This window comes from Podarcis pityusensis, assembly GCF_964106645.2.
Source record: "Podarcis pityusensis genome assembly, chromosome: 7".
Classification (NCBI taxonomy): Eukaryota; Metazoa; Chordata; class Lepidosauria; order Squamata; family Lacertidae; genus Podarcis; species Podarcis pityusensis.
Genome location: NC_138031.1, coordinates 45,557,581 through 45,571,971, shown reverse-complemented (window position 1 = coordinate 45,571,971; position 14,391 = coordinate 45,557,581). Strand labels below are relative to the sequence as shown.

General features: G+C 40.5%; 2 protein-coding genes across 5 annotated transcripts in view; one reads left to right on the top strand and one right to left on the bottom strand.

Moving 5' to 3' along the window:
• LOC308481772 (uncharacterized protein) overlaps positions 1-14,391 on the top strand; it is a 246,900-nt gene that overhangs the window by 136 nt on the left and 232,373 nt on the right. The window lies entirely within an intron of this gene.
• The window catches only part of OSBPL1A (oxysterol binding protein like 1A), a 152,867-nt gene that overhangs the window by 54,403 nt on the left and 84,073 nt on the right, over positions 1-14,391 (bottom strand). For 3 of the 4 annotated variants that reach the window (XM_081014405.1, XM_081014408.1, XM_081014406.1), the window contains 8 exons: positions 7,816-7,941; positions 7,006-7,091; positions 5,718-5,792; positions 5,386-5,497; positions 1,767-1,852; positions 1,372-1,516; positions 778-845; positions 654-698 (listed from right to left, as the gene is read on the bottom strand). In XM_081014405.1, the coding sequence (XP_080870531.1) occupies positions 654-698; positions 778-845; positions 1,372-1,516; positions 1,767-1,852; positions 5,386-5,497; positions 5,718-5,792; positions 7,006-7,091; positions 7,816-7,941 (743 nt within the window). Of the gene's footprint in view, positions 1-653; positions 699-777; positions 846-1,371; positions 1,517-1,766; positions 1,853-5,385; positions 5,498-5,717; positions 5,793-7,005; positions 7,092-7,815; positions 7,942-14,391 lie in introns of those variants that run through there. The other variant, XM_081014407.1, reaches the window with a different exon arrangement.

Here is a 14,391-nt window from a genome sequence, read left to right as displayed (position 1 = left end):
GATGATGATGATGATGATGATGATGAAAGAGGCAAGGAAGGATTTTGAAGATGTAAGGGTCACATTACATTTTGCTAAGAATGTTAATAATGCTTTATTAAAATGTGACACCAGAGGGCACTGCAGAGCAACCAGGAACCAGGTAGGAAAGGGAGCTGCTGTTAGGGATGAACAATGTTAAGGTAATGAACATTATTTAGCTGTATCCCCTGTGACATTTTAGAACAGGCATCTCCAACCTGTGGCCCTCCAGATGTTTTGGCCTACGACTCCCATGATCCCTAGCTAACAGGACCAGTGGTCAGGGATGGTGGGAATTGTAGTCCAAAACATCTGGAGGGCTGAAGGTTGGGGGGTGCCTGTTTTAGAACAATATAGCTAATATTGTTCTAATAACACTAAAAAGGTCAGCGTAAATCCAGCCCTGGAGAAAGGAGACACATTGGCCTCTGGCCCGCTCCCAAGAGCCATTGCCTCAGCAAAGCAGTTCAAGATAAGGGCATTTATGGTATGAATTCTGCTTCTATCTTGAGAGTTAGTACAGTGAATGAACCGTCTATCAGTTTGTGTTATTGCTATGGCTTGAAATAAAAAAAAAACCTCTGGCCAATTAAAACATAAGGAGAAGGCAAAAAAGGAAAAAAGATAGGCACCTTCCACAGTAGTCCTTCATATCGTTTCGGAGGTTTGTTGCTCACCTGCAAAAGAATTGAGAAATTAAACCCAAGTCGACCCACGTTAATGGTACAGATTAAACACACAATCTGCTGTACCCACCTTCCCAATGCCCCCTCCAAGTATGTGTTTCATTTCTGCACCTTGGGCTAAAGCAAGGGGTGTCTGACCTGTTCAAAAGAGCAGATGGATTTACTTCATCGTAGCTGGATCAGAATCAATACAGTTGGCAACTCTGAGAATATACCTTATGTTTCACAGCTGAGAGGAAAAGCAAAGGATGCTCTCTTGGTTTGAGGTATTGTTCAACAGGCATTTTACTCAAGGTATCACAAAGGATTGATTCAAAAATTATTCTACTAAACATAGCCATGCTCAATTTTTTTAATGTGAGAATGACGTTAGCAACAGAAGTCCTTTCAAGAATGCATCAGACGGTACTGGTTAAGCATATAGGCTTTGTAAGAGCTAAAATAGGATTATTGGGTATTTATTTTCATCGGCATCTGGCACTTATTTACTGGCAACACAAACCCGGATTAAAATTCTCTAATACAAAGCCAATTGACAGCGCTAAAATACAATACTCTAGACCCAGTTAGATGAAAATGATGTTTTATTTTTAGTTAACCCATTCACTCTGCTTTTCGTGTGAAAGGGAAAATCTGGAGCTAATAAAATGAAACTTTTACATACCATTTTTGTTCTTTATTTTGGAGTCTGCTCCAGATTTTAGGAGCTTCAAAGCACAGTGCTTATGGCCACGGTATGCTGCGCAATGTAATGGTGTATTTCCCACCTGATCAGTGCAGTTGATGTCAGGAGAATTTGACCTGTTTAACTAGAGACAATTATAAAAAAAAAATTATTTAATCATACTTGTAATTTTTTGCAGTTACGTTTTCTAACACACCACAGACAGCCGAGCAGAATTATAGACAGAAAGCACTACCAGAGCTCCTGGCCATTCCACTGCCTGAGATCTATTTCCACCATGACTATTATCTATTTTGATTTAAAAACCCTGTATGTAGGCATTACTTGTATAGTATGGCTTAAAAATATCAAGAGAATGGTAACACAGTATGTACCAGTGCTGTGAGTTTTTCAGTTTCTCCTTCTCGTGCAGCTCCCAGGAGGAGTTCTTCGAGTTTTCTTTCTTCAGTCCTTTCTACAGCTAAGTACAAATAATTAATTAAAACAACATCCTCCCATAGGAAAGTTTCTTTCATTGCTAGATTCCCAATGAAAAAGCAATTAACATTTGTGGGTCCTTCCCTCCTGAGAGGTCACAGATTTATATTCCCTAAACTTCAAGCCTGTTAATTTCCAGAACAATATAGGCCAAGACCAGCTCAGCAGTAGAGCTGATGTTTTGCATAAGGTAAAGGGACCCCTGACCATTAGGTCCAGTCGTGGCCGACTTCTGGCGAACCAGAGCAGCACACGGAAACGCTGTTTACCTTCCCGCCGGAGCGGTACCTATTTATCTACTTGCACTTTGACGTGCTTTCGAACTGCTAGGTTGGCAGGAGCTGGGACCAAACAACGGGAGCTCACCCCTTCACAGGGATTCGAACCGCCGACCTTCTGATCGGCAAGTCCTAGGCTCTGTGGTTTAACCCACGGCGCCACCCGCGTCCCTATGTTTTGCATATATAAAGCCAAAAGTCCAGTCCCCAGTATTTTCCAGTTAAAAGGTCCTAGTAAGCAGGCTTTGGAGAGTCTCATGCAGGGAACACACTGCATCTTTGATTATCTGGATAGGCAGCTTTAACCGAACCTGCTTCCATACCCAGATCATATCCACAGGAACAGGTTTGTACACGCTCGGTTCATGCAAATGATGTCCACCCCCACGGCGTGCAGTCATAAGAGTGCAGCTATTTGGCAATAGTGCTATTAGCATTCATCTCTGCTTACAGAGGAATTCAATGGCAAATGCTAACCAACAAGGTTTATTTCTTTGAAATTAAGGGCAAACTGAAATTCTAGAAGACCAAGCAATGCAAAACTGAGCAACTCCTGCACTCAGTATCCTGCTAAGTAAGGGTTAACTCTAGATACAATATTGGATAGCGAAAGTCAATTTTATCATAATATAATCTTTATTATGTCTCTTCACAAAATATAGACTTTACCTGAATCATATCTAAGCAGGTTTGCTATCTACATAAGTATGGTAATACAATTTCTAATCATTCCAAGGCTTATGTGTGTGTATTAAAGATTAGAGAGTCTTAAAACAACTACAGGGCTTTGACTATGTAGCCCCTCCACCAAAAATAAAAACCGAAAAGAAATACAGAACATAAAGCTTGACAGAATTTTAGTGGAGCTTTCCCCAGTCAGCCATCCCAAAGCACTTCTATCCCAAATTACGTCATAATGCTAAATGCCACAAACTAATGAGAGTGTGTCCTAAAACAAAATACTGGTGGATTTTATACTTTTAACAGCAGCTTTCCCCAGTAACACACTCTTTTTACATAAGACCCTTTGCTCACCTCTTCTATGCCCAAACAGTTCTTTCCTTCCCTTTTCCTGCTTCTGCCATACTACAACTCCCAGCAAGCAGTGCTTCTAGCCCTGTGAAGTAGAGACAGTACTATATCTAATATCATCTGTGCTGGGAATGCATCTTTTTAAAAAGGGAATGAGTTGTTAGAACCACTACAGAATTTGGCAGCAATAGCAGAAGATATGGATAAGGCAAGTGACTCATTGAGCCCAGGTAAGGGCAGCCCTGGGACATCAGACAAAGGTCCCACCTAGTGCAGTGCCCTGTTTCCAATAGCTGCTAGCCAAATCGTTCCAGAAACTGTGCAACTAGAAGGTGAAGGCATCTTACCTTCCCTGTTGCTTGTCTCCTGGTACTTGTAAATCAGAGTAACATGAAGGTTCAGCTTGACTGTCATTGTAAATAGCCACTGATAGACCTCTTCTTCTCCATAAATTTGTTCAAGTAGAGAGGTCATTATCATCATATATTGTGACAGGAAACTCCGTAAGTCTGAACTATGTGCCAATCTTTCACTCTCACACAGCATGTTGTCTCCCTCTCTTTCTCAAACCTGTGAAAGTTTTATCCTTTTCTAAGCACGAGTGTCTCTAGTTCTCACAAACTATTCTAGTATAGGCAAGTTGTAACCTAGCTTTCTTCCCTGACTGTAGAAAAGTAGCCTATCAGAAGCAATTGATCACGTGGGAACTTTAGGTAGAACTGACATTTACATTGGCAAATACTAAACCCTCCACTTAAGTTTCAACAAACTGGTTATAGCTGACAAATCTACATGGGAAAGGTGCATTGCATGATACTGCAGGCACCTTATTAAAATGCTATTCAAACTTCTGAAGTCAATGTTAGAAGTGACTCAAGTACACATTTCTCCTATCCTAGGACAGAAGAAGGAAACGTGCAATTGATGCCAGTATTAAAAAGAATGCTGACTCTGGGCTGCATCCAACATTAGTCCTACTCAGAGCAGGACCATGAAAATAAACTTGGCTAGCTTAGGTCTATTAATTTCAGTGGGTTCATACCTAGTAGAACTTAGCGGATACAACTCCTTATTTCTTATGTCCTCAGACAATTCAAATAAAAGTTTCAACCCATGTTAGATTGTCTGCTGTGTGTCTCAGGGAATAGTGCCCCCTAAATTAACATTGGTCTCTGCCACAAACCTTAGGATATACACCATAAGTTGGAAAGTGTTTTGAGGTCTTCTAATTTGAAGGAACTCCTTGTATCACCTCAGACAAATATGGCATATGAAACAATGCACAAGGGGTCTTTTATGTAAAAAGAGTACCCAATTCAAGGAAGCCACCCTAAACATAATCGGCAACATGTGGCTTAGAACATTCTTTACAAAAAAATAGAACTGGTTTCATAGGACACACAAATCATATATCTTATGAGATTTTTTTTAAAAAAGTAATTTGGGATAAAGGACATTGTACTTGGAAGCCCCACTAAAATCAGATTTGATTGTGTTTGTGTGTGTATATACTTTTCTGCAATAAATGGCAATTTACTGCCTTAAAAAACAACTGTGAAAGACTCAACATTTATTGAATACACCCATACAACAGCCCACCTATTGAAATGGTCAAAGATTGTATCACTTATGGAGGAAAGAAAACCCATCAAAGGCTCAATAACGTATTACCGCCGCAACTAAATTAGAAGTTCACACATGCAAAAAAGCTTAAGTTATGCGGGTTATGATACACAAGGCCATTGTCTCCTTTTACCAGGCTCTTGGGAAAACCACAGATTTCCGGTGTGCTAATTGTGAACACTAACAGGGATGCTGCTAGGTACTTAATAGCTTCAAGGCACAGGTCCTTGGCAAAATTTGCATATCTATGTGTCAATGCAATGTCAGTGCAGAGGTTTATCATGTGAACCAGCAACTACCAAGCAGTTTTCTTCACATCATCAACGCATTTCTAGTGTTGTAAAAGCTTTGCAGCAGGGTCTAATCGTGCGATACAGGATGTGTTCAATGCAGACACAGGATGTGTTTCAAGCAGCCACGACAGTGTTTATCATTAGGGAAAAGAAGTGCTCTGTCACCTTGGCAAAATAGTCTCTAAGAAGGATGAAGACATCACCACTGTTCATACTGAATGATGCAGCAGCAAAGCATCTTTACCAGAATGCCAATTCTCTAAAGTTCATATATCTTACAGAATGGATACCTTCCAGCATCTCTCTTATTTCTTTATCATGTGTAACATCTTTTGCAGTTTGCCCATTCCCGTTAACAATGGAAGTATCGGCTTCGTATTCCAAAAGCAGCATAACTACCTCCTGAAAGACAAAGTTTTGTTGCATTATCTACAGAGACCTCTCCCTCCTTTTAGCCAGTTTACTTTTGCTTTGTACTTTTGGTCTTGGGAAGTGAATGCCACGTATAATTAAACAGAACAAACATTTCTAACGGGGAAATTACAAGGTGTCTGTGACAGGGAGAACAGTCACAAGGAACAATGGTACGTCTCTGAGAAGAGGCTGAAGTTGTTAATTTTACCTTCCGCCCAGTGAAGGCTGCACGATGCAGTGGGGTATCTCCCATGTCATTTAATACATTTACTTCAGCACCAGCCTATAAAGAAAGATTGTTTAGTAGCGCTTGGCATCCAAGAAAATTGGTTTCTGACCATTCACACAAACTCTATTCTTGCTTTCAATGGTGCATACTTCCACATAAAATCTGTTTTACTTGGGACAGTGACAGGCTGTATTAGAATGACTGTACTCCAAAATTTCTAATAGAAAGTTTAGCCAGTGTAGTAAAGACTTTCTCCATGCCAAACTCATTTTAATTTAAAATTTTCCAAAAGGTGGTTTGGCCAGCCTGCCTTATCCATGTCCACTTGCTATGCTCTGTGCTCAAGTGCAAGCTATATTGGTCTTGATCTGAGCTCTAAGCTCTCTGTGTTTGGGAAGGTAGCAATTCTTGTGTGCCAGTCTACTTCATCGCCACCTTTAATCCAGTTTGTTCAAATTGGATTCAGCTCATTTTCTTTCTCAAAAGGGTTACAAAGAGGTCAGATCAAGCTACACATGCAGCAGAACTAAATGGATTATGTGGTTTAACAATTACATAGACATACAGAATTCAAAATTAGAGCCAGGAGGCCTAGATTTCATTCCGAACTCCTGCTGGTGACCTAAAGGCCTATGGGCTAACAGATTCAACTTGGTTTCTTATCTTTCAGACTCAGAAACCACCAATGCCATTTATTTTAAGTACTAGGATTAATGCTGAAAACCTTTAGCTGAAGGAGCACTCTTACTTGCATCAAGAGTCCTTTATACCTTCACAGATAAGTGACACAGCTTGAACATTTTAATCAGTTTGAAGCATGATCCCTTCTAGTCCACTGTAGTTGCTAAGAGTATCAACATGTTCTGCTTCATGTGTGTGTGTGTGCATGTATGCATATACACATGCACGCACACACACTTAAAGTAGCTCAATTATACTATTTGAAGAATATGTCAAGGGTTCCTGATTAGTGCACATAGTGGACATGGCCATCCTGCAAGGGGATGTTGGGTGTGATGAAGTGTTGAAGCTGGAAGGTTTGATAAAGATTCTGCCCAATTCATACCCACTATGTACCACAGGAAACACCTGCAGAGTGTAATGGGTACATAATAAACTTCTGCATAAGTTTTCAGCATCTAACTATTTAAACCTTTTGACCTACAAGTTAAACATTTCAGTGTTAACTGCTAATTGCTTTGGAGGAGAAATGCTGATTTCTGTTGCACAGAAAATATTAATTCATTAGAAGATTACAAGTTTATACCTTCAGCAAATCCTTGACAACACTGGTGTGCCCAAAGTAACATGCAAGATGAAGAGGTGTCCATCCCAAGTTAGATTTGCTTCTGCCTAAAGATACAATACAAAACACGACAAATCTAAACTACAGCATCCCTTCATGCAAGCAAAGTTATATCATCCAAGAAAACTGAAAAAGATCCTACATGATTCTGCACTGCACCAATTTAAGATGCTCTCACATGTGTTTGATAGAAATAGAATTTGTATCATCCTCAGTGAGAAGTAAAAGCATTGTAGCAGTTAGACTTGAGTTTCAGACAAGGACCAGGAAAACACGGGCTCCCCACTCAGCTGGGAAACCTTTGGCCATTCGCTATCTTTCAGCTTAACCTTAATCTCAAGAGGATTGCTGCTATGATAACGAACATATAGCACTCTTTGGAGGAAAGGTGACATTAAAAAGGAAGGCCGAGTTGCCGTGAGTTTCGCTAATGGCTTTAGCTTAGCTTTTGTCTGAGGGAGTAGATCATAATCCATCAAGGCATTTATTCAAAACATAGTTGGCACTTTTACAAAGCAGTGGTGCCAGATGATACAAGGCCTTTCTGCTACCTTCTCAAAAATGTATCTTTTCCCGCAATGGATCCAAGAAGCTACACACCGTATTTTGATATGACATCTGGCCTGAAATATTCCAGTATATTTTACATTCTCCCAAGGACTACCAGAAGACCAATATTCTGCAGTAATGTATACATTTTGTTCCAATGAAGCCATGGTGTCAACACTTATAAATGTCCCAGGTGTTACTCAAAAGGCTGCCTATACTAACCTTTGCAGTTGATGTTAAAGATGGCCTCTCCTTTGTCCATAGTTCCCAGCAGCTGTCTGATGTCTTCACTGTGCCCATTTCTAGCATTGTGGAGAAGCTGCTGTTCTGCCTCAGTGTTCATCTCTACTAAAATACAGATAATTATTTTATTTTTTTGTATAATTGATATCCCACCCCCTTTTCACTAAACAAAGGAGTACTCAGTGGCAACATTCACACAAAAAATAACAATTAGCAATTAAAAATACATTAGAACCCAGCACACAGAAACAGCATGAACATAAGGAAAGCACTGCTGAAATCGGAACAGAGGCCTATCATGGCAGTCCAACACCTTGATCCTACAGAGGCTAATTTGAGCGCAATAGCACTCTCCCCTCTTGTGCTTCCCAGCAACCAAAAAGCACACCATCTCCAGTACTAGAGGTAGCACATAGTCTCATCTTCTATTTCATAATTCCCTTTTTATAGCCAACCAGGTTCATTATCACAAGATGTATTAATGCATGTCAATTCCACAGTTCAATTACGGTGCATATTTTAAACAGATTCTGCTATGTTAATTAACAAATAGAATTGCCTTTGCTTAATTAAGAACATTAGAATGACCTGCTGGATCAGGCTAGAAGCACATCCAATCCAGTATCCTGTTCTCACAGTGGCTGACTAGATGCCTATGGAAAGCCCATAAGCAAGACCAGATCACAACAACATTCCCCTGACTTGTGATTCCCAGAAACTGGTATTCAGAGCCATACTGCCTCTGAGAGTAGAAGCAGAACATTGTCATCATCGCTAGCAGCTGATTAAAGCCTTATCTTCTATTCATTTGTCTAATATTCTTTTAAAGCCATCCAAGTTGGTGGCCATCACTAACAACAACAACAACATAATTGTATACCACCCATCATCTGAAGATTCCAGGGCAGTTCACACCTGCTTTACCATTAATAGTTATAACAATCCCAATGCAGCCTAGATTGCGGTTCCTAAATGGCTAAGAGCAGCATGGGGACAGTGATTTGGGCTGCATTGAGGTCATGGGTGGGAGGACGGCAAAGCATCCCCTCCTCAGTGATCCTGATGTAGCCAAAATCAATTGGCTGATCAGCTGGAAGGGGTTGCATGAAGACCATATGTCTGAGTGCAGTATCAACCAAAAGCAATGAATCTGCACTTGTTTAGAAATATTTTTAATAGGGTACACTAGCTCAGGTATTTAAAAAGTCCTGTATGGATACATATGCAAGCAGCTCCATGTGCAGCCCATATTTTGACCATATGTGTACAGTTTTGTGCTCTCCAGAAGCTATTCTAGTACCCCTCAAATTTCAGAAATGGGTTTAGGGTCAGAGGAGCTTTCAGATGATCTGGAGGGCATGTAGGTGGTCTATGCACAATCCCTGTATATCAATAACTGTCTGACTAGCCATTACAAAGAATGTTGCTGGTGGCACAACCCCACATTTTGGACAATCAAAGTTGCAATATATAAACTTAACTGAATCTCTGCAAAATAGTCAGGACTTTGTAAGATTGGGGTATATCTCATCATCTAGGTTCATTTCAAGGGTCTATTTGTGACCAGTGTAAGTTGGTCAGAAATGTTTCCAGTGCCATTAAAAGTGTCATCTGGATTCTGCCGCTTCCAACATATACATGGCATAGTTAAGATCCTTGCTGCAGATCTAACAGACAAGTTTGCACCTGCCTTCTCTTCATTCTATGACTCAGCATTACCTAGATGATTACCATTTAAGTTAAGCAGGTTTGTTTGGGCATTAATCAAAATTCTCAGTTGTAGTAGAATGCAACTTAAGGGTTTCAAACAGAAAACTTACGAATTTCACATTTCTGTAGTGTCCTCAGGTGAACTAGACTGGCAATGTATTTATTTGCAAGAATTCCATTGGTTCAACAGAATGGTCCAAATACTCAGAAGTGTATTATTTAGGTTTACGGAGGCTTGCTAGTGCATGAAGAACTGGAAGTGCTGCTCTTGAAACATGCTTAAGTGTTCCAGGCTATTATATTATTACTCTGCAACCCTCCCCACCTCCTCACACTCAAGGACTCACAAGGTAACAGCATATCTTCTAGAAACAGGCAGTTTAGTAACCTTTTCTACTCTGTAGAAGCCTCTCATTTAAGCAAAGCAGTATGCAGAAGATATTGTTCACAGTTGAGCAAATGTTGCACATCAGGATCTGTGATGAAGATATATTAAGGGGATGTTGTAGGAGAATTAGGAACATAGGTAGTTGCCTTATATCTAGATCCTTCTAGACAATAGTGAGCTAGTGGCTCACCAAGATTTCAGACAGGAGTATCCCAGCCCTACGTGAAGAAGTCAAAGAGTCAGCTTCAGAATTTTGCATAGAAATCGTGTACTCTGTCCACTGAGCTACAGTCCTTCCATGTTTGGTCCATTCTTCCCACCCCACCTCTCTTGCTTAACTGCAACCTCACTAATCAATTGCAGCATTATAATTAGTTTTAAAGATTCCCAGTATTCCACCACTCTAATCACTTGCAACCATGGGTGTAACCAGAGGGGCAAGCTGTAAATAAAAATACTTAACTAACTGACCAATCACATCACAGATAGCTCAGTTCTGCCCCCCCCCCAACATAAATCCTGGCTTCACCCATGCTGAGAACTATCATAGAACAGGGCACATAGTGACTCCAATTTTGCCTTCTTATGCAATTCCTTATGAAGGAAGGTTTGGGCAATCATTGTGACTTCTGGCAGGTGATTAAAAGGTAAAGGTAAAGGTACCCCTGCCCGAATGGGCCAGTCTTGACAGACTCTAGGGTTGTGCGCTCATCTCACTCTATAGGCCGGGAGCCAGCGCTGTCCGCAGACACTTCCGGGTCACGTGGCCAGCGTGACAAGCTGCACCTGGCGAGCTAGCACAGCACACGGAATGCCGTTTACCTTCCCACTGGTAAGCGGTCCCTATTTATCTACTTGCACCCGGGGGTGCTTTCGAACTGCTAGGTTGGCAGGCGCTGGGACCGAACGACGGGAGCACACCCCGCCGCGGGGATTCAAACCGCCGACCATGCAATCGGCAAGTCCTAGGCGCTGAGGTTTTACCCACAGCGCCACCCGCGTCCCCAGGGCAGGTGATTAGTTGCCAGTTATTCAGTCTTTGACTCATACAGCAAAAGCAGATCAGCACATGGGAGTATAGCAGCAAATCAAAGGGTACTTGGACCACCAGGATTGTACCTATAAACACTAGGGCAGTCTTTCTCAACCCTGGTTTCCCAGATGATGTTGGACTACCACTTCCATCATCCATAGCAAGCAGGGGCAACAGTCGGGGATGATGGGAGTGGCAGTCCAACAACATCTGGGAACCCAAGATTGAGAAAGTCTGGACTAGGGGAAGGGAACCACTAAAGCAGGGGTAGCCAACTTGGTGCTCTCTACAGACCGTTGGACTAGAACTCCCCTCAGCCCCTGCCCACATGGGCAGTACAGTGGTACCTCTGGTTATGAACTTAATTTGTTCTGGAGGTCCGTTCTTAACCTGAAACCGTTCTTAACTTGGGGTACCACTTTAGCTAATGGGGCCTCCCGCTGCTGCCGCACGATTTCTGTTCTCATCCTGAGGTAAAGTTCTTAACCTGAGGTACTACTTCTGTAACCCGAAGTGTTTGTAACCCGAGCTACCACTGTAGCTAGGAATTATGGAAGCTGCAGTCTAATAACATTTGCAGGGCACCATGTTGGCTACCCTTGCATTAAAGTATGCAAATTATATAATACAATGGACCTAGCTATCATTTGGTAAGCTCTTTGGGAGACATGTCAATGTTTGAATGTGTTTGCATTGTGATCTTTCAGATCAGTGAGAAAGCTCCTATACATTGTTCTAGTAGATGGCATTGAGTACTTTATCTTTAAATCTTGATAGTTCAGGGTTTCTGCATAATCAAGATCATGCTGGTGCTGCAGTCACCACACTCCTAGAAAAAGGTTCAAAGTTTTGTTTTTAATCAAATGATAAAAATATCCCATGGCATGTCAATCCTTGTATCCTCAAGGACTGAAAAAAGGAAATAGTATGAGGTTTAGTCTGGGTTTCTTTCTTTTAGAAAAAGACACATTGCCACTGTCATGCTATCCTTTCCTTTTCAACTAGAACTAATGCTTTGATTTTAGCATGCTTGTTTTAGCTGAGACACTGACTTTTACTAATATCATGTGGCCGGATCTAAGTATCATGGGAGGGGGGCTGCATGTGACTCACTTGTAAGCTACACATTATTCCCCATTGGTTTAGCAAGCAATGAAGCTGGCTTTGCTGCTGCAGATTTCATCCCATTTGTTCATCAATTAAGTGTTTAATGTGTTTAATACACACACACACACACACATATATATATATATATATATATATATATATATATATATATTAGACTATATGGTTTTATTAGCTCTGTCTGCCTTAAAAAATTTAATCTGCTGCTGTTACTATTTGGTTTATTTACTACTACATTTAAATACCACCCTTCCTGCAACAGTGTACACTGTTCTCCTTAATGTATGAAAATGTGGAAGAGTAGAATACTGTATGTATGTATTATTACTACTACTACTACGACTCCTACTACTAATGAAAATGCTAAAGTAGAAACACACCAGACTGAACATGATTTATTTAATTTCCCCTCTATGCAGTTTTTGGTGCGTGATCTTGAATTAAATGATGCCTTTTTTATCACACTCCCAATTTTTATGTGCCTCCATACTCCCAATTCAGCACTATAATAAATGGTTGGGATAATGGAAAGCATGCTGTGGAAATACAGGCATGTTTTCTCATTGACCCAACTCTTTGTGCTGCCTGCAAGAAGGATATTAACTATGCAACTTGCACAGTTCAAACAGTCGTCTATGCCAATTGCTGTTTTATCTGTATGGACCAGATGGAAACAACACTAACTGAAGAACTGTGCAAGCTTAGACTACAGGAATTAGTGAAACAGTATCAGACCCTTAAACTGGAAAACTTCAAATGCATCCCCAAAATAAGCCCTGGTGAATTTAATGTGACTCGCTTGTACCAAGTCTAATGTGCCAATTGTCATTTTTCTGCTGTAAGCTCACAGCTCTCCATTTGATACGGTATTTGCATTTGCTGGATACAAATAAGAGTGATTGAAAGAACAGTGTAGCATTATTGCCTGAAAAGTAGGAGAAGAGTGACTAGGGCTGCTGCTTTCCCCCCACCTCTGTAAAAAGGAGCAGAAACACTGGCAAACACAGAACTGTCAAGAGCTCTAACTGTTGGATATGTTGAAAGAGTGCTGCTGGATCTGCATAATGCCAGTATGGGATGTTTCGTCATCTTTCCTGCTCCATGCAATGTTGCACAGTCTCCATAAGGATCAAGGAACAGAATGCACTCTGTACAATGGCCTCACTCCTCAGTGATGGGCACGATAACACAAAACGCTGATCTTGCTAATAACAGTGCCCTGAAATCCCTGTTGCATGATTTATTTATTGCACCCACTGAATAAGAGGTGGTTTTAGAGCAGCACAACTGGTGTGGTTGCACTGGGTTACTCACTGCAGGGGGTGCCAAAACTATGCTATACAACAGAGCGCGGGGGGCGGGGTTTGCCAAATTTTAGTGTTGCACAGTGCACCACTGAAATTTGAAAGCCTAAAGTCTGCCACTGGCTGAATTCTTAAGGCCAGATAAGTTAGACTTTGTTATAGTGAGTTGTACTAATTTTTCATCTGCATTTTAAGTTTTCTAAAATTCTATGTCCATTCCCATTTTGGGAAACAGCATACCTAAGGAAATTAAGATTTACAGATAGTGAAAGGTTGTGAATGCAGTTTCTGTAAGCTAAATAAGATGGGTTTTGTGGTGCAAACAATAAAGTTTGCATTTCTGTTAAAGTAATGGAAAATCGATCAATTCTTGTAATGAATAGTAATAAAATCCTCTCCAGAACTGAGGACATCATTCTCATAACTATATGACAACTAACATAGATATAAGGTAGGGCTATTTAATTAATATGGGTATTTAATTCTGGCTATGTCAAGAGAGTAAACCTGCATGTTATTGGTCTTATTTAAACTATGACTTAAAAGATCAAAACTTTAGCTTGTTGTACACATCTACACTCAGTAGCACAAATGTTCTGTGTAGGTTATTTTGAATATCCTAGGAATCATAACCTAACAAAAAAGTCAATGCATTGCAGGAAGCTAGAATGTGGTCCAAATTTAGAGTTTAGCTATTTTAGCAGAATCCTAAAGATTTGACTTGAATATTGTCAACTTTAAATGCTTTAACAGTTTCCTTGCAGTGACCAACTTTGTTTAGAAAGTCAATATGAAGGCAGTACGACGATGAGTAAGACCACAGCTATCAACTACATCACTGAATCTAACTGACTTGTAGAAAGGACCCTATTATCTGAAAACTGACAAACTATATGTACCCTTGCTACCCAAGAAATATTTTAATAAAACATTTAAAAACAAACTACATTATACTTGCTCCAGAGAAAATCAAAACAAGTTACAATGCCAATTTA